Below are 26,102 nucleotides of genomic sequence, written 5' to 3'. Positions count from 1 at the left end.
AGTATCCATAGCAGAGCAGGTCCTTATAAAGGCGAACGTTGGAAATATGGTTAGATAAACCATTACTATTTGTTGAAAAGAAAAAAGTTTGTAAAAAGTATATAGTGGTCTGTGGGCTTGAATAGAATTTTCACCTTAGTCATTTTACCACATTCTGATTAAATAAACACCCATTTCTAAAATCCTCTTTTGCATTCCACAGGCTTCATAGTCTGATGCCCTTTATTCAGTGCAGAGTGAGAAGTGGGCTGCATGTGTCTTTGTACTCATCCAGATATGTCTCTGTGATGAGACTTAGCTAAAATTCTTTGCTAAAATAGTAACCTGATTTTCTGAAAAATGCAGACTGGTCCACACTGGAACCTTACGCAAAATCCACAGTAAATTATGAAGATGTGCTGAGTCCTGTCTAAGGTCTGCTTGCTTTCACAGTAGTTTCTAAGGTTCACAATCATATGAACTACACACCATCAGGATTTCCAGATCCTTTTGCAGAATAGGATGTTGAAAGCCTTGCAAATCCCCATTTTACCACATCAGAAGCTTTGGTAGGTTGAGCTCCTTGATCCTGTGAACATGGGTTGCTGTTTTGAGGGCACAGGTCAATTTAGCAGAGTATCCTGTCTCTGGCAGTGGCCATCAGCTGGGGATTAGAGAAAGCATACAGAATCATTACAAATATAAAGTAGTAGAAGCTTCAAATACACATCCTAACTAAGGGTTCAGTTTCCAAGGAGTGGTGCTTTTGGACTTTCAGACCTAATTAATTGTTTCCAGGCTGTTGAGTTAAACAGACTTTAGACCCTTTTCCTCAGGCATTTCCTAGCTCTTACACTCATTGATATTTTTGACTTAGTTCTATTAAAACATTTTGAAACAATTAATAATTCTTCTCTGATGACACTTCAAAGTTTCTACTTTTCATTCTCATGCAGAATGAACTCTAAGAAAAATTGTATGAAGTAGAGCTTCCCATTTTTTTCTTAACCCTGCATTTCAAACATGGTGCACAACTTTTTTGTCTTATTTTCTCCAGTTTTCTGTGTGTATTAAGTACATTATGGGCTTTGTAATATGCAACTTATCATTTTGCTTTTTGTGTTACAGTATGCTGTTGTCATGGCTGTTAGGTGCTTTTCTACTTGCCACTGTTCCCTATGTTAAGGAATTTGTTTCTCTTGTTTAATTGTGTGTGTACCTTTTGTTTGTGCCTCTCTCTTTTACAGTGCCATTACTCCATGAAAAAGGCAGCCTCCTTCCTGGGAATTGGTACAGAGAATGTGTACTTCATCAAAACAGATGAAAGGTAAGAATGCAAAAGCCATGACTGATCTCTGAGCCTTTGTAAAATGCAGTAGTGCTGTACGTAACTAACCTGTTTGAATGTAACTGAAAAAGTTTTAAATCTGTGTCCCTTAGAGGTAAGATGATACCTGAGGAACTGGAGAAACAAGTCCAGCGGGCCAGGAAAGAGGTGAGAGGGGGAGAGAGAGTGTGAAGGAGAGAGGAGTGTGTGCAGACTGTGTGCTTGTGTCTGAGTGAAAGGAAGGAAAACTAAGAGTGACCAAAATCTTAAAAGTAGGGCAGTTAATGTAACAATGTCTTTCTCACAGGTACAATCGGTTTGCCACAAACTTGTGGAACAAGCCAAGGCTTATGGGTTCTACACTCTTAAAAGGGAGGAAAATTCCACAGGGTGTTTACTGCTAATGAAAGTCCTGAGTACAATGCTGCTCTGAAGTATTTAGCACATTTCTTATAGGATTTCCTTTGCCCTTGATCCTTTTTTAAATGGATGCAGTATGTTTTCCTAAAACGGTTTTTCAGTTAATTACAGCAGCTATTGCTCTGTTGCCTCTGCAGTGAGCAGCAACTGTAACATGTGGCTTAGTCTCTAAAACTGTCTTACAAGCTTCAAATGCTAAATTCTGTCCTTTCTATTATTCTACTGAGGGTGCAGAGAAGTGCCTCTTTTCCCCTAGGGACTTTGCCAAGTAGGAAGTCAAAGGCAAGGATTTGGAAGGGCACTGATGTGTATTTGGACAACATTAACACACATTCCCACAATCTCTAAGGCAGTCCTTACCTATAGTCAACATAATTTATTTTAGAGAGCTTGAAGGACTGAATGTGACTTCCAAGAGGATCTTCTTTTGGCTTGGTTAGCTCACCCTATTTCTCATTTCCAGTTTGTGCATCAGAGCAGTAAAATTCAAAGCTCAGCTCTTAGTCCATGATGAGTGAATACAAAGCAGCTAGTGCAATGTTCATGGCATAGATGATACTTCCATGGAATTCTGTCTTGGAAATCTGCTTTTGTGGCTGATAGAAAAGCCAAGGCAGCCCCGTCCTGTCCTGCACTGGCATGGCCACAACAGCTTACAGTAAGTTCTGATTTGGATACATTTTCTGCCAAAAAACCATCTCTTATTTGAGTTTCATGCTGATAGCATAGCTATTGATACATGGGGGCCCTGATGACCTAGCAAACTCTCTTCTTTGCCTCCTTCCCTACTTTGCATTTTCTGAGAAATACAACCTATACTTTACTCATTTGAGCAAGCTGGGGGGGAAAAAGGGACTGAAATGAAATAAAGTAATGGGAAGCAGGCTTGCAGGAGAATCATCTCTTTGCTTTTGCAAAAACAGTATCTTGTTTGTTCTTGTAACAATATGTAATGGTCATTTGAAAGAAATCAACTGGCATTTGTGATTTTTTTTAAAAGGTCTACCTCAGTATGGTACCTCACAAATAAAAACAAAATGCTTTGCTTGCAGGAAAACACGATTTCACTTGCATTTTAAAGGAAGTTACAGGTGTACTGGAAGGTTTTCATTTAATCAGAGCTTCAGTGTGTCTGTCCAGCTGTGTCTGTTACAACTTTTACGGAAGGATGCCTCAGTAAATAACAGTAAATATTCTAATGACTCTAGACAACAGAAGATGTGTTTGCTGATGACTGAAGCACAAAATGATCACTAAATATGAAAGGCAAGAGTCTTCTCTTTTTAGAGAACTTAGGCAGGAAGACTAGATTAACTATATTGTCAAGAGTAATAAAAATGTAATTCCCTTCTTTGTGGGAAAAAGTATAATGGTAGCAATTACTGGAATTTGTAGATATCTGAGACTTTTCCCTGTATGCAGTTGTGCTACCAATTGGCTGCTTGAGAGCCTTTGACTTTGATGTAGCTGTGAGACAAAATTGCTGGGAACACTAATAGAAAATAGATGTGTTGGATACATCTTTGCCTCACTTGCAAGAGTTCTGTGCTCAAGATTCAGGCTGATTTGTAAGTTTGATTAAATATTGTGGGACCTTGTACTCAGAATAAATGACCAAGAAGTGAATTAAAGGCTGGTAAGTCTTTGTGAATGTATGGGATTTATTTAAGTTCATTCCAATGTTACTTTTCACTGCTTTAGCCATTTGTAAAGAAAATCTAAAATACAAATAAATCATAATTACGTACCATTCTAACAGTCTTCTACACTGTAAAGAAGGATAAAACTGTCAGAGTGTAAATGTGATATAAGCCTGTCTGTCTCTGTAGATGCTTAAAATGGCAATATTAAAAAAAAAAAAAAAGAAAAAAAGAAATCATATTTCAGCTGGGTGAAGATACATGGAAGACTTGTGTGGAGTTTGATTTTTCAGCTGATGTCTGATTTCACTAAGGCTCCATTGAGTTACACACTTACATCATCTGAGAGATCTAATTCACTGCCAATGAACTTGAGTGATCCCAGCTTGCACAATCCAATGACACCCTGGGAGCCCCTGCAGTAGGTGTGTTGTCATTCTGCAGGCCAGGTGCTGAACTGTGCAGAGCAGCTCTTTCAGCAGGCACTTCCCAGCAGTGAGACTGCACAGTCACTGCTGGGGCATACACCCTCAATTTCATGGAGCTGCTACAGAGTCTCATGGACTACTTTCATGGAGTTGCTGCAGTTTCTGCTCCTAAGCAGAGCCAACACAGATCTGCAAGGATCTGTGAGCCAGAATGCTGCTAGCTGAAGGGAAGCAAAGATGGATGGCTGTCAGTGGCTGTCTGAGACCCCAGCCTGACAAAAGCTTTCCTTATCCCACCTGACTGACCTGAACACCATCTGAGATTTCCAGCAGTCTCTCTCCTAACATTCAGTTACTGTCTTCAGCCCTTCTTCTTTCCCAGACAGGAGTGGGAGCAAGGGAATAGCACTGAGCTGCAGGTCAGGCGTGGGATCAGACAGCAGTGACTGTCCCTGTCAGGGAGTGCACCAATGGCTGAAGGCAAATCACCTTCCCTAGCTGCAGTTTCCTCTTCACCAGGCAGAGAACAGGGGTCTTGTAGAGACAGTGCAGGTGGAAACCCTAAAGGGATGAGCCCTTTCCTTGCATGGGTAGTCTGCTGGCTGAGCTAATTGCTTTATTTTATCAGTCAGAATGACAGCATATATGGTAGTGAGATGTGAAAGACTGAGAATTGAAAATCAGTGTATAAAGAGACATGTCATATATCTGGTATGTTTTGATTTTGACAAAAGTAGCATATGTCAAAACAGTCTGAAGCTGCAGAAGTCTGCCCTGGGATGGTGTTAAGTAGAAATGGAAAATGCCTTTTCTTTTTTTAAATGAAAAAAAAAAAAAAAGAAAAAGAGATCCAGCACTATTAAATGCAGTACCTTCTGCTGGGAAACTAAAATGTGGATTGTCACATCTTTGTCCTACTTTCCTAGATCTTTTTATACTTCAGCTCTGCAAGTATACAAGGAAGAGATGAACAGTGCAAATGATAACTTTTTTTTGTTTTGAATCCTATTGCAGGGGTCAGCACCATTTCTTGTCTGTGCTACAGCAGGCACAACTGTGCTGGGAGCATTTGATCCTCTGGATAAAATTGCTGATATCTGTGAAAAGCATGGCCTCTGGCTTCATGTTGATGTGAGTTTGTATACTGCATGGTTTAGTTTAGCACTGCTTTTTTATAATTGCTCTTTGACTGTTGATACTTCTTTTTTAGAAGCTGGGTTCTAATAACATTTCTTTTTCCTTACATAGAGACCAGAAATATGTTCTGATTTGACTCTGTTACATATGCTGCAAAACAGCAAATAACTTGGTTCTGACAAGCAGCCAAAACCGTTCTGTTATTGTCAGGTTATAGTTCAAAATTATTTTATAATCAATTTCTTCTTCTTGCTACCTCCTAAAAATGCTTCAATAGTGATATACAAACATAAGTTTTGATTGTCCCCACATTCTGTTGGGGAAGAGACCCATTAGAATTATGTGTGAGGTTCATACAGGTTAAAATAAAGATATGCTTTCTGACTCAATCAGTCATAAATTAGTCTGTTTCATATTTACAGATTTGAATTTCCTGTATATATCCTTACATTTTCCTAAATGGTTCAGAAATTTTTCTCTTTTAAAAAAATTCTTTGTAATTTTAGGTTTGGATATTAAAATCCTGTAATGAATCTTTTATGAATATTTACTGTGCCTTTTTATGATTTGAAAGATTTAGCTCTAAATGTATTTTTCTAAAGATAGGCCACTTCATTTTTTCTAAAATTGCATTCTCTTTATAATTGCAATGCCACAAATCCAGAATTATAGTTGGCTAGATTAAAAGTCATGGAGCAATAAGAGAATCTGGAGCAATATTTGTGGAGATTTCCAAACCTGCTCTAAATTTCTGAAATGTTTGTATAATGTTGAGTATCTAAAGAAGGATCACGTAGGCAGTGATACATGTTTCAAATAAATGTCTCACAGACATTAATAAATAAAGTCACTGTAGGTATGAGTCAAAAGAATTTTCTTATATTCTTGGAGACAAAAATGCAGAATTTAGGCCAAATATTTAAAATGTCTGCCAAGCCTCATGGCTGTGTGCTGCTGGGAAGAACTCATCAGATTTTCAGCAGGAGGGCAACACTGCTGTTACACAACTCTCTTGTGTGTCTTTGTATGGCTGGTGGAGGGAGGGATGTGGTTGGAATCTGTGTTGGACCTTAGGTGGGTCAGACAGATGTGGCTGGAGCCATCTCCAGTGGCTGTAGGAGAGCAATGAGCAGTCTCCCTGCAGCTGAACTCAAATATGGTGGGATGAGCCTGGGTCCTGTTCTGAACCTTAGTGAGTTGTTAGTCTTTTGAAAAGAACTAGCTTTATTCTTCTGAATTTGCCTCATGTTAAGCTAAGTTAAAAGTGTCCAGGAATATCTTTACGTTATTTTCTGTTTTGAAATGACTGTAGTTGTCAGATGTTAATTGTTTCCCAGTAGAAGGACAAATGTCCAGTGATAAATTGGGTTTGCAGTCTGGAATATCAATTGTTCTCTTAAGATGTGATTCATGTTATGAACCTCTCAGTGGTTCTCAGAAGTTCTATCAGTATTTTCTCTATTTTTCACACTATATAAAGGATTGGGTGGATGGCTGTTTCTCTAATTTTTTTTTGTTTAAAGTTTCTAGCTGTATTTATAAGAGGACAAGTTATAGGGAAAGACTGAAAGCTTTCCCCAGAGGTGACATCTGGCATACATGTATGTACAAGTGTGCTATGGTAAAATGAGCAGACTGTGATTCTTAGTGTAACATTTTTTCCCTCACAGCACCACTAGAAAGAGATTTACTGAAATTGTATGTGAGCAGGTACAGTGAGACTGAGTCTCTACCATTCAGAAAGACTATAAGAAACACAGAGAAGGATTGTTTTTTTCTTTTTACTTTTTCTTTTTCTTTTTTTTTTTTTTTTTTTTTTTTAGCAAGAATACCTCTTACCACTATAGGATAGAATGTAAAATTTTTGAAATCTTTGAGAATCTACAATCTGCTGAAAGGCCTGGCTTCATGTGGAATGATTTACACATTATGCAGTCTACAAAGTATTCTGCTGTTTAGGCCTGCTGTAACTTTGAAGGAAAAAAAAAGAGTACAGTGCAATTAAAACAGAGTAAAACCCAGGTTAAGTGATGTCTAATGTAGAACTTTTTGTGTGTCATTAATAGGCATCAGGATTATCTACTGTAAGTGCTCTCACAAGCTGTTACTAAGGATATCTTATATGAATGTCAGTGGTGTTTTTTCCAGATTTACACTGATTTATTTAATTTCAGAATATTTTCTGATCCCATAAATTGATGTGTTTGCCTTAGGGACACTCTTTTCATTAAATATGAAATGATAAAGCTTGTGATTCTTAGGAAGGGCAAAAGGGAGAATGTCAACAGAAATTCACTGAGCTTCAGGAAGATAAATTTCAATAAAGCCAGAAATAGTAGTTAAGCTCTGACATGAAGACAAACCAGAGAGGAAAAGTGAGTTAAGGAAAATGTTTTAAGAAGATAATACCAGTAGGTCCAAACTGCCCTGGCAGTCAAGCTGTTCAGTCAAGCCTAAGAGCAAAGGCTGTACCAAGCTTATTTTGTTCACAGTGCAGCACTCCAGTAGCTTATTGTATTTTAACCTCCATCTCTGGTGCCTTTCTTAATAACTTGTTTTGTATCATCAATATGCCTCCAGCATTTGTGTATGCCATGTATTGTCTTCACATAGCTTTAAATGCTATGTGTGAGTATTTTTTCCCTGGTGGTCCTGACTTGACTATTTTTTTTTCTCCTATTATTAGGCCTGTAGAGAAAATCAGGCTTGACCTATTCGCCCATGCTTAGGTAATTAGCTTAATCAGGCAGTGCACACTGTGATTTCCATCATTTAGCTGTAAATGATTTGTTGCCTATGAAACAGAAATTTTCTCGTACCTTGTTGCCAATTACATTGTGAGGGACAGGGGTTGATAAGGGCTGTGTTTTGACCTCCCCTGTGGGGATCTCAGCTGCATTTGTCTTAAAATGTGTCATTCTAGTTTGATCAATCTGCCCTCCTTCTGTAGTCCCTTGGATGGAAGAGAGGCAGTCAACTTCACTTGTTGACTTTGCAATATCTCATCAAAAAGCCAGAGAAACCTGCCAAGAAGCAGTTCTGGTAGTGAGTGAAAACCTGGTTGGAAAACCTTTCCCACAGAGCAGTTACCAGTCGTTCTTTGAAAGGAGAAAAACATTTGAGCAGGATTCCACAAAGGTCTGTCTTAGGGTAGAAATTATCTGGTATTTTTGTTAAATCACTTGGATGAAAAAGAATGTGCTGACAAATTTGAAAATGACATAAGACTTCTGACAAAGGCAGTGGGAGGACAGGATTAGAAATCAAAGGGATTTTGACAATTTCAGAAAAAAGTGGAAAAACTAGGCTACAGTTCAATAGAGATAGAATTCTCAGCTGCAGTAATCAAGTACACAGACAGGCTGGGAAGTGTTGACTAGATAGCAGATCTTTACTGTAAAGCCCAGATATTTTCCTAGTTCACAAATCAGTGATATTTTCAAATAGAGTTAAATACCTTTCAGAATTGAATAAAGGAGGTACATAAAAGGATTCTTTCTTTCTGCTTCACACGCCATCTGCTTTATCTAAATTTTGGCCAAATAAAAAGATGCAGTTCAAGAAGGCTCTACAGGAGAAAGATTAGAAAATGGGAAACAATGTAAATAAACATAATCATATTTACAAATTATGACCAATGAGAAAAGATGGAAAGCACTGATGTTATTTAAACTAGAAAAACAAAATAAGCAGAATATAACAGTCTACAGAAGCTTCAAAAGGTGCTGCTAAAAGAAAGGGACTAATCTGTTCCCCGACCACTGGAGGTGTGACAAATGGTAACATTGTTTAGGACTGACACTTTAAATTAAAATGGTGTTATTCCTGTTACACACAAATTATGTGGTTAAATTGTGCAGCCTCCATCATTAGAGAGGCCTTTAAAACCAGACAAAGCCAGTGATTTTCAGTCTCCTTAAATGCCTTCTCCTTCACGGTGTTTTGTGGTTTTTATTTTTTTGGTTGATTTTGTGGTTTTTAGGTATTTTTGTTAGTTATTATTGTTGCTGTTGGGTTTTTTGTGGTTTTGTGTGTTTGTTTGTTTGTTTTCTTGTTTTTTCTTGTTTTGTTTTGTTTGTTTTTTTTTTTCCAGCCCTGGATCCTTAAGCACTTTCTCTTTGAATAGGGTAAAGAATCATGGATCACAAATTCATCTAGTATTACTGTGGCTCAAGTAGATTAATGTTATTTCTGTCATCTAGATCTACAGTGATATTCTTTTAAAAAAAGGCAGAAAGTAGGGCCAACAATGCTGTGGAGGCAGGAATTGCTGGTCTCTGTCTGTATTTTATTTTTCACTTCAGTGCTAATTACATGTGTAGTTGGTCCATGATTAATAATCTCTAAAAAGATGTAGTTGAGAGAAATGAGAGGAGTAGGGCTTTGGGGTGGCACTGTTGAGATGACCTCTCAACTGCATTTTTAGTCTTGTTTTCCACAAACAGTGTGAGAATGTCAACTTTTTCAAACACGGAAATTTTGGATGCAAATTTTTAACAATGTATTATATTTTAAAGAGTTGTTTATAATTTCTGAGAATCAGGGAATAACTTAGTGACTGTTTTGACTTAATGGAATCATAGAATGAGAGGAGTAGTATTTGTCTCTTGTATTAGTTTGATTGTCATCCCATAGCAGGGCAAATTTGGACTACCTGGAGAAAAAAAGTTGCAAGTCATGGTACTGCAGGATTACCATGAAGTTTGAGGCAAAATAATTTCCTACCTCAGGTCCCACCTGTAGTCTTGTACAGCAGCCCTTGTCTCAGCAAGGATGCTGTGAGCATGACAATGTAAAATATGATTTGATTTATTAATGTGTGGCATTAATGAGGATGACTTTTTAAGACAAGTTAATAACTTTCATCTCCCTTGTGAGCCTTTGCCATCCTGTCTCCCAGAGATAACTGATCTCATTCCTAATGTATGGCCTGTGAAGCAAATACCAATGATGAACTCATATATCAGCTATCACATATTTTTATTTCAATGAAAGAATAAAAACCCCAAAACCAAACAAGCATATATTTTCTATGCTTAGGTCAGGAATCTTTACATCAGCAACTTTCTTTTTCTTTACAATTTTTTTTAATAAACTGAGTCCAAATTAATGAACTGAGTCAGTTTTGTGGACTGATGTTTTTGTGTGTCTCTGAAGAGCTTTGCTTGCTTCACAGGTAGTTCGCTTAAGTACATTCTGCCTTCATGGGTATTGAAAATACTTTTATATATTTATTTATCTAGCAGTAACTTCTCAAATGCTCTGTGTGACATGTTTAATGTTTGCATGGTCTCCTCACCTTTCCATTGTGGATAAATGTTATTGTTTGGGAGCTGAAGGTTCACAGACCTGATCCTTGCAGAATTCATGAAAAAGTATCACATTCCCTAATTCAAATTGTCCAGAAATTAAACATATGTAATAAAAAACTAGTTGTCTGCGTTCCTTCTATAGTCCCTGGAGAGACACATCTGCCAAATGTATCACCCAAAGATGAATGTCTAGGTTAGATGGAAGTAAAAAAGGAGTTTCAGTGAAGAGCTCCTCACTACAGAGAAGGTCTAAGTGAGTCTTAGAGCACACACTTAGTTCTTAGGTGAGCTGAGAGAGTTCTCAGTAATTTTAAGCTCATTTGGGTTGCTGGTGACAGAAATGCTGCTATTGCTCACTGACATACTTTGCTTTTCATATCTCTGCAAAATCTGAGCCTGGCCTTTGCAATTGCCAGAGATTATCTCTGCCCACTGTTTCCCCTGTGAAATTCTCAGAAAGGAATTGGCTAGCAGGAGGAAGATGTGCAAAGTGGGGCTTTCTGCTGTCACTGAGAGTTTAAGGCTGGGGGAAAGGAAGCAACAACAGGTATTAGGTATTTTTGGTATCAGGAGTGAGTCTGGTTATGCAAGGACATTTCAGTTCATTCCCTTTGCTTACTCAGAAGGACCACTCTGGTTTGTGGCTCATGTTCTGGCACAGATCACAACCTCCTCTATTTCAGGCATAGCCCCAGGCTGCTGTCTTTATTTCAGGAGGTGTAACTAAAGGCAAAATGTAGCCCACTGACCGTGTAGTAAACAAAGTTTTAAATGAGATAAGACACCTTTAGAAATTATTAGTTGAAGTATTATCAAAAATAATATTTTCTTGCTCTGTAAATGTTCCAACAGGCTTCTTGGGGTGGCTCAGCTTTGATATCAAGGAAGCATCGCAGACTTCTTCATGGTATCCACAGGTAAGTCAATTGAATCTATTTACTAGGGATTGAGGTGGAAGTTAGGTGCCCTGTTGGCTTCCATAAGTGCTGCATTTTTAAAAATAGTTGAAGAGATTTCCGAACCTGTGGTGGGTGTGGGTGCATGGGAAATCTGATTTGTCTGCTTGGATTGTGTTTGGTCTTTTTTGATTCTTAAGTACCCGTGATTATAGATGCAATTTTCACCTCCCTTTCTCTATTTATGATTTTTGCAGAGCTGATTCTGTTGCCTGGAATCCCCATAAAATGCTGTTGGCAGGAATCCAGTGCTGTGCTCTTCTGGTGAAAGATAATTCTGTAAGCCCTCCTGACCTTTTTTTATTTTCTTTTCATTTTTTCCTTTTTTTTTTTTTGTATTCTAATAAGCTGTCATTGCTGTAAAATAAAAGTGGAAATAATTAGGAAACAGCTGAAAGTCAGTTTTACTATACTGCAGTACAAAGGCTGAATTATATTATTTTGAATTTCACCACTTAATTAATAAAGGGTGAATAAAAGAGAAAGGTAAAAACAATCCAAATCACTGTACTCACTAGTGGTCAAATTTTGCAGCTGGTGCCCTTGCTAGTTAACTTCTGCACATAATTTGCATTCAGAATGGAGTATTTTGTCACCTGGGCCTGGCACACTCAGCCACTGAGCTCATCAAAGCCCTCAGAATAGCTGCCATCCATGGGGACTGCAGCAGTGCTGTGTCTGCTTAAGGCAGGCAGAGCTCATCTGCGCCTCCCCTTGCACGGGAGGAAGCAGCAGACTGGCAGTCAGAGCACATCCAGGTAAAGGTGCTGAGCCTTCTGCCCACACTCTACCAGTTTTTCCTCATCAGCAGGGTGATTTAGACTTCCCAAAAGCCATGACTAATTTAGAGGTCCAGCAGGAAAACAGCAGAGCTCTGATCTCAAGATGACTTTGCAACGTAGCGAAAGTCCCTTCTTGTGTCTTTGTGGCATTCTTTTATCTCAAAAAAACCCCCAAACAAACAGTAAGAGGTTCATTATTTCAACCTTCATTTAAAAATCAGACCTGGTAAAATTTATGCCAACTGGCCATCGTTATGAGTGAATTTTACCTTATACTCCATAGGTTATAACAGACTGAACCTCACGATGACATTGAGCCCCTAAGGTTTGCATTGCTGTTTTGTGGCCGTGGTTTGTAAATTGCTTTTATAAATCTCTGTCAAAACAACTGATATTTTCTATTCAGCTGCTGGGGTTACCTATCCATGTAATTTGTTATGAACTTCTTTTGGTAAGAGCTGATGAGGACCAAAGAGTGTACTTGCTAATCAGCACTCTCTTGTAGCTGATTGCTCTAGGTCAGGGGTGAGACCTGGCAGGACAGTAAGGAGAACTGTGCCACCTCATTTCCTTACATTAGAGCCTGTGAGATTGAATAGGATTATATTTCAGTGTTACCATCCATCACTTTATTCTGAGCTGAAAAACAAACAGAATAATGTTATTGACTAAGATTAATGCAGTGTCTTAATTGCAAGCTTGGGAAGATTTCAATGCTGAATTTTTAACTAATTAGGCCTAGTACATTGATATTGCCCCAGGTAATGATTAGGCTACTTTGACTGAATTGTGGAAATTTCTCAGGAAGATAAAGGTAAGAAATGTAGAGGATTGAACTGTTCTAGCTGCTCTAGCCTTTCAAGTCACTTTATGAACACTGTTCCAACTTCAGGGCTCTGGCAGCCTTTTAGTGGTTCCCTTCTGTGCAGTGTAAGGTCTGGTAGAGTGATCCCATTCCCCTTTTAAACGACAGCCAGGCAATATTGTGTTAGAAATACTTGTAAATTTGAGTCTTAGGTCTTTGAGGGGTGAAAACAGAAGTACTATGGATTGCAGCATCAGATCCATGTTGTACAGTGAGAAATGTTTGGAATGCAGAAGATTTGGCAGCATTGGGAAGAAAGGTTGTTTTACTCTGTCTGCTTCCAGGGAAATTGGCTCTTACTCATTCTGTGTATGTGCCAGTGAAGTCTTTATATGCAAACAGACACATACAGATTTGAGTACTTTCTTATTAACTAGCTGGAATATAAATCCTTAAGAAAAAAAGATCAAATGCATATTTGAGACACTTTGACAGAGAAGTGTTGCTTCACTTTGATCCTCTCCATACAAGAAGAGGCAGCTGAATCCAGTTTCCCATTAAAAATGCTATTTTTGCACCAGTAAGAGAAGGGAAAAGTACATGTATCAGTTTCTCACTTGGGAGCTTGTTCCACTTCTGAAGCACATAAATACCTATGGCTAAGATGAAGCACATGTTTGTATGTGAACATAATTCCTTCACACTGTGGTTAGGATGCATCAGTGGGAACTGGATGCTGAGATGTGAGCTGGAAGACTCTGGCACACGCTGCTCTGTGAGTGAGTGTTCAAGGAACCTAAGGTAGATTCTGAAGTTCTGAATTCTCCAAGAAATCAAAGCAGCAAAATGTTAATTATGAATGTTAAGTCCCATTTATGGATTACCCTATTTCCCTTTGAAAGACTGATTAAGAATGTTTTGTTAGCCCATCTTCCCATTTGCATTGAAGTCCATTTGGAAATTTTGAATACTTCAGAATTAGGCTTAGTTGATTATAAGTGAGCAAATTAATCCCCTTCAGTTTTTCTTCTTCTCCTTCATATTTTCTGTATGAAAGTTAATCTTTAGAAGATGTCATCACATTTCAGTTGTTCTGGTAACGCTGTAATTTCCCGTTAACATAGGTAATAGTGGCTTTTTTTGGTTTGGGTTTTTCTTTTGCCATATTTCTTCAATGGGCTTTAGCAGTGTTATTATATTTAAGACACTGCAACTGACTTGTTAGAATGAAACATTGTAATTAAATATTTTCCTGTACAGATTAAAAAAAAAACCAAAAACTGATAAAAAAAGATTAACTACAGTGAAATGCTGATAAAAGAGTATTTTCCAGCTTTAGTGAAACAAAATTGGAATATTTCCAAGGAAGGTAGACATAGAAAAGAGATGTAAGTGTTTGCCTTGATTAGAAGAGAAAAGCAATTTCACCAAAGGGAAAGAAAGACTGGCTAATCCTTTGTAAAAGCTCAGATCAATGGCTGTAGTTCTTCAGTGCTTAAAGTACTCAAGAAGTGCTCATCAATTCATTTTTCACTGCCATGCCCTGAGTAACTTTCATCACTTCTCCAAGATCGTCTTAGTCAGAAAACACTGGTATTGCTGAATCATGAATTGCAGTGACTGTTTAAATGCAAACCTAGATGGACCAATAATCTAAAAACATTGGTGAACCCAGTTTTGGTCTTATATATTCTCAAAACGCTAAGAATTAGTGTTGGGTTGTACATACTCCCTTAAAAACCACAGAGTTACTCCAGTTTGTCCTTGCTGTCATCCATATCTGTGTGAATATTATCTACATATTAACAGAGAACTGTTTATCACGACTGCCAAAGTTCTGTGACTCGTGAGAGTGAAGCACTGGTTTAGGTAATTCAGCATCAGTTCTAGGTAATAAACAGAATTTTTACTTCTTAGTTAAGAATAACGTCTCAATGTAGCTAATGAAATCTCATTTTAGTGCAGAATATAATTGATTAAGGTGATGATGGCAGCCATCCACATGTAGTCTCTTCCTCATCATTAGCAATATAGAGATATCTACCTCCTTGATTCCCCTCCAGAGCAGCTGCAGGAAATGCTCTGTTCTCATCGCTTTTGCTTGGGTTTAATACAACTGAGAGCTCCTTCTCACCTCTCAAAACACGTTGCTGTAGTGTCCTTTAACACTACATTGCTTTTGACAATTTTCAAGTATGCTATTCAAAAGGCTGTCCTTATTGCCTCAGAAAAGGCAAATCAGGGAGAGGCTTGTCTTGGGGAAAAAGATATTTTATTAATGAAATTGAAATTCACTTTTAACTAGCAATGGAAATGGAAAGAGATCAGAAGACTTGCTGTAGGTAAGTCTCTTCAATGAGAAAAATATATTGAATTATGAAACTGGAGCTCTTGCCTTCAGTATCAATATTTTTTCATCAATTTTCTATTAATTAGAACACACAAAAGCTCTTCATAGACTTCATCAAAATCAAAAACTCTTTGAAACTTCATAGTGGACTGGAGCCTCTATGAAAATAGTATTTCCATTTCCTAAACTTTAACAGACTGACAATAAGGCTAAGAACTTGCATTAAAAAGGGTGGAAAGAGAAAAGATGCTGAAGAAAGAAACTCCAAGTTGTCCAATGGGGCAGTTCTAATGAAACTTTTGCAATTCTTCTGAGCAGATGTAGCAGCTCGGTTACTGTGTGGAAAACTGTTGGGACTGAGAACCCTGAGTTAGAAAGCATATTTAAAGCATATTTCTGTCCTTTATTTTTCCTTCTACATTTCCATTGTTTGACTTGGAAAATTGAGGTGACTTTTTTGTCTTCTGTTCTCTTTCTTTTCCCTTCTCTTTCTCCTCCACCTTTCTTTTTGATATTTCTCTCTTTCTCACAAAGGATGATTTTCATTTCTTTTCCTCTCTGCTCTAGTGACAGGCAGGAGGATGTCACTATACTTGCCTCTGGAGATTGATAGCATCAGTATCTTCAGCAGGATTTCTTCAGCGTGTTGCATTCTTAGTAGGATAAGCAGGTGGAAAAAGATCATAAAGCCACATGTATTGTCAGCTTCAGATGCACCAGGAGATGAAGACAGTACCAGCCAGTTTTTTTATTAATAATGAACTACACTACCAACAATACAAGCTGACTCAGGGCCGTCAAAATATTTGTTGCATTTTCACTCTAGAGCATTTTCTAAAAACTATGTAACTCTGCAACTGTCCTGTGATCTTAAGTGAACTTCTCAGTCTTTTGTAATATTGTCAACTGCATTTAGGTTTCTTGTGATAAACAATGGTTACTATTTATCAGATGACAGGCATGAAGGGAACTTCTATTCTGTGACATCCTCTATTGTGCAGCTGCATTGCATTCTGATAAGGCAGAAGATAGTGCCTCATTTATCAACCCTGCTGTACACACACTGCAGATACATCATTCAACATTTTAAATCAGTAAGAGACAAAGCAATTAGCTTAAATTTGTGGATGTTGCTGCTTTTTTGCTTGTTTTTTTCTTTTTTTAAACACTATGTCTAGTAAACTTGTTATTCTCCTGGAAGTAAAGGTATGAAGGTCTAAATGAATGAAGGACAATGTCTTGACAGAATGACTCCTGTTTCTTGTTGTGCAGCTGCTAACCAGAGGGAAAAAAAGCTGCAAAAAAACCTTCAAAAATACGGATGCCTCAGTGCTTGGCTATTCTGTCATTTCTAATGTCATCTTCTTGCCTTTCTTTATTTGAGAAAATTGCCAAGTAGGTGTTAGAATCCTATATGCTGCAAAACACTGCATCCATCATTGGCTTTCCAGCTGTGGCTACCCTGTGCTGCAGCTGCACATTATCACTCTGCAAAGGGAGAGCAGACACCCAACCCTTTTTTCCCCCAAGCTGTCATAAAAGCTGCCTTTTCACCAGGCTGAACATGCTGCTCCTGTGACTTAAGAGTTCAGACCAAATTTGCTGTACTGTTATCAAATATTACAATGGGATTGTCAAACCCTCACGGAAGTTGTGGAGAAACTTTGGTGGTGTTCTCCTTTAGTGCACTATTAATTGGTGTGCAGGTGGAGTTTTTTATTTGCTTTGCTTTTTTGGAGGGAATTAGAAAGTCTAGGAGAGAGGCAGAGTTATTCTGTGTATGTCACTTCATTAATTTTTTTTTTGTCTTGACCTTTTTACTCCATTTTATTGCCAGTCCCAAAGTCATAAGTAGGATATTGGAATGTAGAACAAGAATTGTACCTCTGTTGTGGGAATATGACACTTTGATCAAGAGTAATATCAGACACTGTGCCATTTTAAAATCAGAATTGCAGCAGATGCAAAGAAAAGGGCAAAATGAGAAATGCTTTTTTTGTTTGCTCAAATTGAAGAGTGAGATTGAGTTGGAAGATGAGTTGTGCTCTTCTTAGCACTGACAGATCCAGGTTTTCTGTCTCCTGGGCCCCTCACAGGGCCACCCTCATCTCTGTTCTTGTGACCTGCTTTCTGCCAGCCCTTCTCTCTACTTCATAGTTTTACAGAGTATATTTTGGTATATCATTCTTCAACCAACAGCCAGTTCTATTTTTCTTCTCTTCCTCTGCACCTTTAAATCTGTAGCAGCCTCTGTGCTTTCTGTTTCCCAGCCTTGTTCTCTGCTGGAGCCTGCCACATCACTCATTAATCTTTGTCTGTTTTGTGCTGCTCATCTCTGCCCAGGTTCTCCCTCAGAAGCTGTAGGCTGGAGATTCCTGAATAAAAATAATTTTATTTAGAAATCATGATTAGCATATATGAAAGCATATTTTCTTAAGTTTATTTTCAAATGTTACATTTATCTGAAATGTGAAAGAGAAAAAAAAATGGGTTGTACTAACCTCCTTGTGGTTTTTCTGTTCAAACAGCCAGCCTGTGCTAAATCCACAGTGACTATTTGGCAGTAAGGGCTAAGCATTTATTTCTTTGGGCTAAAATCTTCCCTACCTGCAACTAACCAAAGCAGGAATGGATTGAGCCATTTGTGAACATGTAGGAAGTTCCATTTGTGAACATGTAGGAAGTTCCTCAGGGGTTATTCTTGAACATGGTGGTGCTTATAAAGCCAAGACTGTGGGTGCAGTTCCTGTATGAGCCATTCACTGGATTGGACTCAGTGATCCTTGTGGTTTCCTTCCAACTTTAAATACTCTGCGATTCTGTGATCTAAAGCCTGGTGCAGGTGTCTCCTTGTTCTGTCTCTTTCACATCCATATATGTTTTAGGGCAACTGTTTCTGTGGTACCCACTCCCATGATTTCTTGAGATCTGAGTCAAAATTCCTCTTCAACCTGCTGATCTATATCACTGCTCTTTCATGACATTATGAAGAAAATATTTATTTATATTTATAAATAAATATTGGTTGTCAGTGTGAATTCACTGACTTTAGGCTCATCCAGGCTTCTTAAACCACATCATTAGCTTTGGATGCTATCCTGCATATCCGGATCTGTTTGATAAGAATTTGATACAGACAAGAAAAGAAAGGCTTTGGTGAGGAGGTTTGAAAATGCTCATCACCAATGGAAGTCTCTATCGTGTTTCCTCACAGGGCCTCCTGAAGAAGTGCTACTCTGCTGAGGCTGCCTACCTGTTCCAGCAGGACAAGTTCTACGACGTCAGCTACGACACTGGGGACAAGTCCATTCAGTGCAGCAGGCGTCCAGACGCATTCAAATTCTGGCTGATGTGGAAAGCACTGGGAACTACAGGCCTTGAGGAGAGAGTGAACAGGGCACTGGCTTTGGCAAGGTACGCCCTCACAGTTTTGAGTATGTCTAGTCTGTTTGATTGGCTGAAGTGTTGTCACTGCTCATACTCCATGTCCACAGACCTCATTGTTACATTTTGCCTCTATCCTTTTGTTTGTGTATAATAGGTGGAAGTAATAACAATAATAATTAGTGTTATTACATTTGATACAATATTTAATAGTAGTGATTGCTTTTAGCAATAAGCATAAATGTTGGGAAACATAGAAGTCAAAATTAGGCTATCGGTCTGTATTGGGGAACATTTGTGTTACCTGAACTACACACATAGGACAGAGTTACTAAAACACTTTCTTTCAACACTTTCTGTTCAACTGTGTCTTCTGATTTTGGTGTAAAAGAAGTTCTATGTGCCAGAATCCAAGCTGTGTCTGGCAAGAATCAAAGCTTCCTGCTCACATCATTCCTTGTGAAAGAGGAAACGCAAAAAACCGATCATGGAAAACTCATATGAGGACACTGTGTTAATATTAGGGTGTATATAAACAATGTATGTATCAGGGTGTATGCAAACAATATTGTTCTGACATACTGAGTGGTTTTTCTCAAGTTTGCTGAAGTTCTTAATGCTTGCAGTATTACATTTATAGTATTACATTTCTGTTAGGGACTGAAACAGCTTTTTCTTGTGATCTTCCCCACACCTGTCCTCTTCAGTTTCATTAAGTTTTGGTCTTGCACAACTGAATTTCACAAGTGGATTCAGCAAAATTCTTGGTAGAAGGTGTTTATAAAGTGATGGTGATGTCCTTGTTTCTGGGAAGAGACTCCATGTACAGGTGGTTTTCTCTTCTCTTAGAATAAATAATTTTGAAATAATGGCCCACTAAAAAAAGTTCACTTTAAGTAAAATATTTGTTCAGACTTTATACAAAAAAAAAGCACAATGAAAACTACACCAAGCTAGCTACACACTGCTTTAAGTCAAATAATTGGTATTGACATTTTACTTTTTATATGAAATAACAAGTAGAAAAGTATTGAATGTTTACCTCAATCAAAATTCAAGGAGTAGTCTGACTCTAATGAAGTTACCTAAAGAGAAAATAAAAATATAAAAATGCCCCTGACCTAAACCCAGAGTGGATTTGAAAGGAATAAAAAGAAAGAACCAAAACCAGTGGAACCAAAAAAAAAAAAGTGACTTTATTTCTTTAAAGCCACTCGGGTTTTTGGCTGGTTATATCTTTTTTAATATGTTCTGGTTAAATTGCACCTTGTTTTTGTTGCAAAGCATTGTTCTGTTCTTTGTCTGTTCAGAGTAAGTAATTCTTTCCACTATCAGTAGGAGAATTCAGCCTTATCAAGGTCACTGGCCAGGGTCATTTGACTGACTGTGTAGTGATTAATGACCTTTCTGGGATCGATATTTCTGTTCAACATTAGGATTCAGATGGTAACTCTTATAAGGAGTGACTGGCTTGTCTCTTCTGGGGTTTGGTTTGTTTTTCTATTAGGAAGAAATTTAATTTTTAGACATTATCTGATGAAATAGATTCTTCACAGTGGTGGGATTGCCATCTTGAATTTGTATGGATACCAGGTTTACCAACTACTCGCCGTGCAGACATTCAGAGCCTTTCTCTTTATTTGTTACATTAGATGTTACTTCAGTTGCAAGGGTATTATTTCAGTGTTCCTGAACAAAGACCTGGATTAATTCTGGAATTAGTCCACTGACTTTAGGGCTTTAAGGGCAACATTGCTTTTTTCTTTTTTTTTTTTTTTTTTTTTTTTTTTTTCTTGTTGCCAAGCAGAGCTGCAAAGGTTTTAGAGTAATTGCAAGCATGTATTTCTGCAGCAAACTTTGCCTATTGGCTATTCCAATAGTATCTTCTTGTTCTGGAGATGAATCATGCTTTCAGGGTATTAAATATCCCAGGAAGATTGTGATGCTGTCTCTTTGGAAAGGCTTGGTTTTTAAATATGTAGAGCATCCCACTGATTGCTTCAGATTTTTTTTGTGTATTTTCTTCCCCCAATTATCTTTGATGTAGGGATGTTGCTTTATAAAGCACTACTAAAAAGAAAGGAGACATAAACTGCTTTTACAATACAGCTACAGTTACTACATAAACAACTCTGCATCTTATGCTTCATCTTCTTTGGAAATTTTCTGCCTGTTTCCTCTTCTGACACCCACTGTTAGCAGACATATGTCTACTTCCATGGCAGATCTCCACCCCTCATTTTCTGCAAGGCTTAATCACAGCAAATGACATTTCTCTGTGTACTTTGGTCTTCACTAAGACTCAAGCCCCTCTAACATACTACAATTGTGACATGATAATAAAACTTCACTGTCAACTGTGGAGAGATGCACAAAGTAAATTGCTCCACTGCCATCAAATGATCCTGGCAAGATAAATCATGGGCAATGGATTTTCTAACAGCTGCCTTCTTAGGTTATTGGCAGCGTAGTTAAGAACATGATTAACAGTGCTGTGAACCTGACTGACACCAGGTAGCCTATGTCAGATTTTATACCTAGGTGATATAAAATAAAGGCACTTGAGGTAAGAGGGAAAGATATTAGCATTGCAAAATTGCTCTAACAATTCAAGACCTAAAAAAAAAAGAAAAAGGAAAGTGATTATGGATAGGTTTTGCTTTCATAATTTATTAAAAGAAAAAAATTAATTGAAGGCCACTACCATATGAATAGCCTGCTGACGTTGTTGAAATTGGTTTTATGGCACAGACAAGCATCTTGTAATAAACAGGACAAGCAAGAAGCAGCAAGCTTGTTTGACATAAGATAATTACCTTACAGATAATCATGTCGCTCAACCTAAGCAGCAGTGTGGACATTAACAGCCAGATAACAAACCAGTGCACACAGGAGGATCTGAGCAGTGATGGCAGAAACAACCAGAACCTAGTTCCAGGGAGAGGAAACCCCTCCCCAGTGCACACACAACTCCTGAGCTGTGTGCCACAGGCTCTGGCCCTGCACTGCAGCAGTGCTGTGCTGGGGTGTGTGCTGGGAGGCAGTGAGTCACAGCTCTTGGTAATGATAAACAGCGTGACAACTCCCCAGGCGCTGTTTGGAAAAGTGTGTGCCATCCAGGGTATTGCTTACTGCTCACCCAGCCAGCCCGTTTCTGCAGCATGTCTGCTGAGGAGGGGCAGTGCAGAGTCAGCTGTGCTAGGGGTGTCCCTGCTGGCAGCAAATTTCAGGTGTATGGGTAAGACTAAGGGAGGTTATTCTCACAGTATTTCTCATCAAAAAGAGTTACTGGTGTGACGACCAGTAATGCAGCTTCAGACAGGAAAATGCCAAACAGTGAATGCAAGAGAAGAACAGATTTGTGCACAATCAGTAGTTCAACTGTGTCAGTTAAACTAACATTTATTAATGTTAGTTCAACTGTGTCAGTTAAACTAACATTTATTAATGTTAAACAGCAATATCTTCATGTAAAAGAACTGAAATTTTGTTGGAATGGAAAAGCAGTGTGAATTTGCAGTGAATTTGTTGAAATATTTCTTTGTGAGGCCTTGAGGGGGGGAGAAGAAAAGAGAATTCCCATCTACCTCCCCTTTGCTTCAGAATTCCTGTGTGATATGTGCCATGGCAAAGCTGTGGTCATGTTTTAAAAAATTTCTGTAAATTGGAGCAGTTTGTATCCGAAATTTTGATTCAAACCCACCTCTCCATTGAAGGTTTTTCACACGTGGCAGGTGAGAAAGAAATTCCCATTTTAATACCCTGTTAGCACAGGAGGTCCAGGGATTGTTGTACATAAGCAGTGGCACACTGAATGGAAAGTTGGAAATGGAAATGGAAAGTTACATTGTTGTACCATGTGGAATGTGGGCAGCACTGGGAAAATTGCTGAGCTTGAAGTATGTTCAAATTTTTAAATTCTGGGCTGAGCTAAGAGATTCTGGTGATAGTAGAATGCAAGAGGTGTCAGAGTGACAATGAAATAACATGGCAGCCCAGCACTGGCACTTGTGAACAAGGGATGGAGGTATTAATTTGCAGTGGGAAAGTTCACAACCTGATGCAAATAGGATCAATTTGTGCCATGTGGCTCTGCTGAAAATCTGTGCCTGAGGACAGAATTTGGCTTCTCCTTAGTGCTCCTTGGCTGGCTGTAGCCTTCTTTTGTTTCCAGGAACTAATAGCTATTGCATTTTCACAGCAGGTAGAAATGAGGTTTGACTCTGTTGTTTTCTAAGTGTAGAAAAAAAAAAAACAACACAAAAAGCAATACTTGTTTAAGACCCTGGGTTTTTTTGCTGTTTCTGTGTGTATTGTTCTATGCTTTAAATCCCTAATTTTTTAATTACAGGTATCTAGTAGAGGAAATTAAAAAAAGAGAGGGATTCCAGCTTCTTTTAGAGGTAAGTAAAATGAGAACTGAACTGTTGTTATTGTTAGGAAGCCTCAGTTGTTTGATTTTGTTATTTTTAGTCAATTACCAACTTGTATTTAAAGTATCTAATCTAGTCAGTTTATGTATTGGAGGTCCACAGATATGATTGAACACACATAACATGGGCTGTGCTCCTTACCATCATTCTAACTAATTTCTTATCTTCTGGTCCTGTATTGCCTCAGGAGACATAGAGAGCACTTTTCTGTGAGAGCAAAGAGGCTGGCTGTAAAAAAAGCAATGCTTGCCAGACCTACAAATAAGACTGTGTGCTGGATGGAAAAATAGTTTGATCCTAAAGATGGACTTTTCATTGTTAAAGTCCATAGTTTTTCCCCTAGTTCTACTTTGACTCCCATCTTCCTAAGAGCTACCCAAAAGTTGTGTGTTTCACTTGTTTTGCTAAACCTGTCAGCTTATTTCCTGTTTGGAGAGCTTGCTTGGGGGAAGTAGGGAATAGAGCTTGAGTACTGCTTTTCCACCTGTCCTCAGCTCTTTGGTTAATGAGGCTGATATTGGGGGATGTTGCAAAGACCTGTCATTTTAATGAAAACCTTTTTGCGTTGTTGGAGGTGTGCTTGTATGAAAGACAGGCAGCTGTGTGGGGTCAGGAGGAAGAGAGCACATGGAGGAGGATGGGAGGTGGAGTAAGTGCCACCATGAGCATTCCAGGTTAGGCTAGACAAAATACAAAACGTGAAAAATATTTTATACTATTCATACAATATAAAATTTTCTCTTTAACTTTGAAAACTGCTGATCAGTTGAAGAATTTTAGGTCAGCAGCACAGGATGGGGTCAGTAAAGCTCCCTTTTAACAGAGTTTCTTTCTTTCCTCCGGTACTGATGAGGATGGCATGTGGGAGAGGAGTGGGGTGTGTGAGTTCACAATCCAAATTATCATAATCCATATTAAAATCTAGTTGCCATCTGAATGCTGTGCTGCAAATGGTGGAGGTCAAGATTTGACTTAGTGATTTAAGGGTTGTGTGGGATGGCATCACAAAGTGTATCTATTCCTCATATTATTGTTCTCTATACAGATAAACAAAAAAAATGTTCCAAATTAGCAGGAAATGTATAGACATTGGACTGGCCTGCTGGGAACATTTTCTCAATCATATATGATAGAGAAACATAAGCACAAAATGCCTTATTTTATAATGCATGGTGAACAGCCATGGCTGGGAGCCTTGCAGCAAACTCTGCTGAGTTTAAAGGCAAAATTTCCCTGGAGAGAAGCAGACATGTGAAGTCTCAGTCTTTGCTCAAAAGGCCTGCTTAGATATTAGACAGGATATATTCAGGATATGGTGCACACCCGGCAAGGGATCTTGAGATTCTTATAAAATGTGGCAATTGAGAAATTCAGCATTAACTCCAGCACTGCATAGTGTGCTCTGTGATATGAGAGCAGATTGGCATTGTTCAGTAGAAAAATTATGAGGTGTGAAAGTGTTAAATGGTCACAAAAACTGAGTTTTTGTGTTTTGTATAAAAGGCATAATTGGAAATTTCCATTTAAAAACCCCAAAACACTAAAAAGAAAATGTATTCTTTAAAGTTGCTTCAAATATGAATTCTGTAACTTACTTTCTGCACTTCTCTAATACTTTTTCTAGCCAAGGTTTTTTACTGAGTAAAAGAGAGTTAAAGATGGATATAGGAAGAAGAAATTGAAAAGCAGCCCCTGGCAGCAGGAAGAGGAATGGATGATTTGAGAAATTATTTCTAGTTTCGAAAACAAGGAAACCAAAGGTGACTTGGAGGAGGAAGCTTTAAAGGAAAGAGTATAAACTCAAAGAATTCACCCTCACAAACAGTAAAGCAGAACTCTTTGAAAAGCTGTGATATGTGTCCTATTACATCTTATAAACAATCACTCGTTCTCTTGTTTAGCCGGAGTATGCAAATGTCTGCTTTTGGTACATTCCACCAAGCTTAAGAAAAATGGAGGATGGACCTGAATTTTGGCAAAAGCTGCACCAGGTGAGTGTCATATGTTACCTGAGCCTTACTGATTAATCTGTGTGCCAGATAAAAATGGGTAATAGCCCTCAGCTTTGCTCACCATTAGAACCAGTCAGTTGACTGGGGATTTAATCCTTAAATAGATGTTGGTAAGATCTAAGTTTTTTATTAGTTTAAAAAAATCTAATCATTTTTTTTCTTACTATAAGAGATGTAAGCATTAACAAGTATTCAGTTTGCCATCCAAGCTGTTAGCAGCTGGCAGAACTGAGAGAAGAGGAACAGGAACAGTGTTGGCACATATCTTGTCTAGACAGATTATTCATTCATTACCTGTTTCATATACTTAGTGCTGTCCTTGGAAATTGGCTTGCATTATCTGTGATAATCTATGATAATGCAAGTAAGGAAGTGCTTAAGAATATATTTCTGATGTTAAACATAAATGGCAACAGGAATACAATGGGAAAATGCTGTGGGAAAAGCTTCACAGATGAGTGTCTTGGTAACTCTTTGCCATGCTGATAGAAAATCATGAACATCTTGGAAAAAAAGCAGCAGTAAAATTTTGAATTTACTAGTGGAGAATCATTAGTTGAGACTTAATTAAGAAACCACTAGACATTGTGGTATTATGTTTTACTGAATAAGTTATTCTGTGAGCAATTGAATTTAATTCATTGTTTGCTCATCTCTGGAAGAGCTGTGGTGTTCTGTGTTTATTTTTTCAGAGAATTTGCTACTAGAAGTTTAAACTAGAAGATAGTATGCAGATAATATACACATCTATGTAAACAGCCATATATACTTTATATACATGCTTCCTGTAACATCTTCCCTCATTTCAACAGCTTTCACGGGAATCACTTTCAATTTTTGTTGGAGTGTCTTTAGGAGAGAGATCTTCCTTAACCCCATCTGTATTGTTTTGGAAAGTATATTTTTGTAGTCTAGATGCATGCATAGCCACAGTATGGATGCAAGGGCTTGGCATTTACCATCCTTTCACAAAGTTGCGTTCCTTTTGTTTGGAGCTTCCTGTCCTCTCCTTAGAGTAGAAGCCTTATATGTGCGTGTGTATGTATATATATGTATGTGTGTGTGTGTGTGCATGTATGTGTGTATACCGAGCTGTATAACAGCTCATCTACTCATGGGGGAGAGAGGATTTGGGAA

The 26,102-nt window shown here is 38.2% G+C and overlaps 1 protein-coding gene across 2 annotated transcripts in view; it reads left to right on the top strand.

Annotated features, from left to right (window-relative positions):
• Window positions 1-26,102, top strand: part of GADL1 (glutamate decarboxylase like 1) — a 118,244-nt gene that overhangs the window by 58,727 nt on the left and 33,415 nt on the right. For both annotated transcript variants that reach the window (XM_058022593.1, XM_058022582.1), the window contains 8 exons: window positions 1,227-1,306; window positions 1,420-1,474; window positions 4,809-4,925; window positions 11,096-11,160; window positions 11,397-11,478; window positions 18,351-18,550; window positions 22,872-22,923; window positions 24,855-24,944. In XM_058022593.1, the coding sequence (XP_057878576.1) occupies window positions 1,227-1,306; window positions 1,420-1,474; window positions 4,809-4,925; window positions 11,096-11,160; window positions 11,397-11,478; window positions 18,351-18,550; window positions 22,872-22,923; window positions 24,855-24,944 (741 nt within the window). The remainder of the gene's footprint in view (window positions 1-1,226; window positions 1,307-1,419; window positions 1,475-4,808; window positions 4,926-11,095; window positions 11,161-11,396; window positions 11,479-18,350; window positions 18,551-22,871; window positions 22,924-24,854; window positions 24,945-26,102) is intronic.

The sequence above is a fragment of the Melospiza georgiana genome, chromosome 1 (genome assembly GCF_028018845.1).
Source record: "Melospiza georgiana isolate bMelGeo1 chromosome 1, bMelGeo1.pri, whole genome shotgun sequence".
NCBI classification, from domain to species: Eukaryota; Metazoa; Chordata; class Aves; order Passeriformes; family Passerellidae; genus Melospiza; species Melospiza georgiana.
This window is presented reverse-complemented; position numbering and strand designations above follow the sequence as displayed.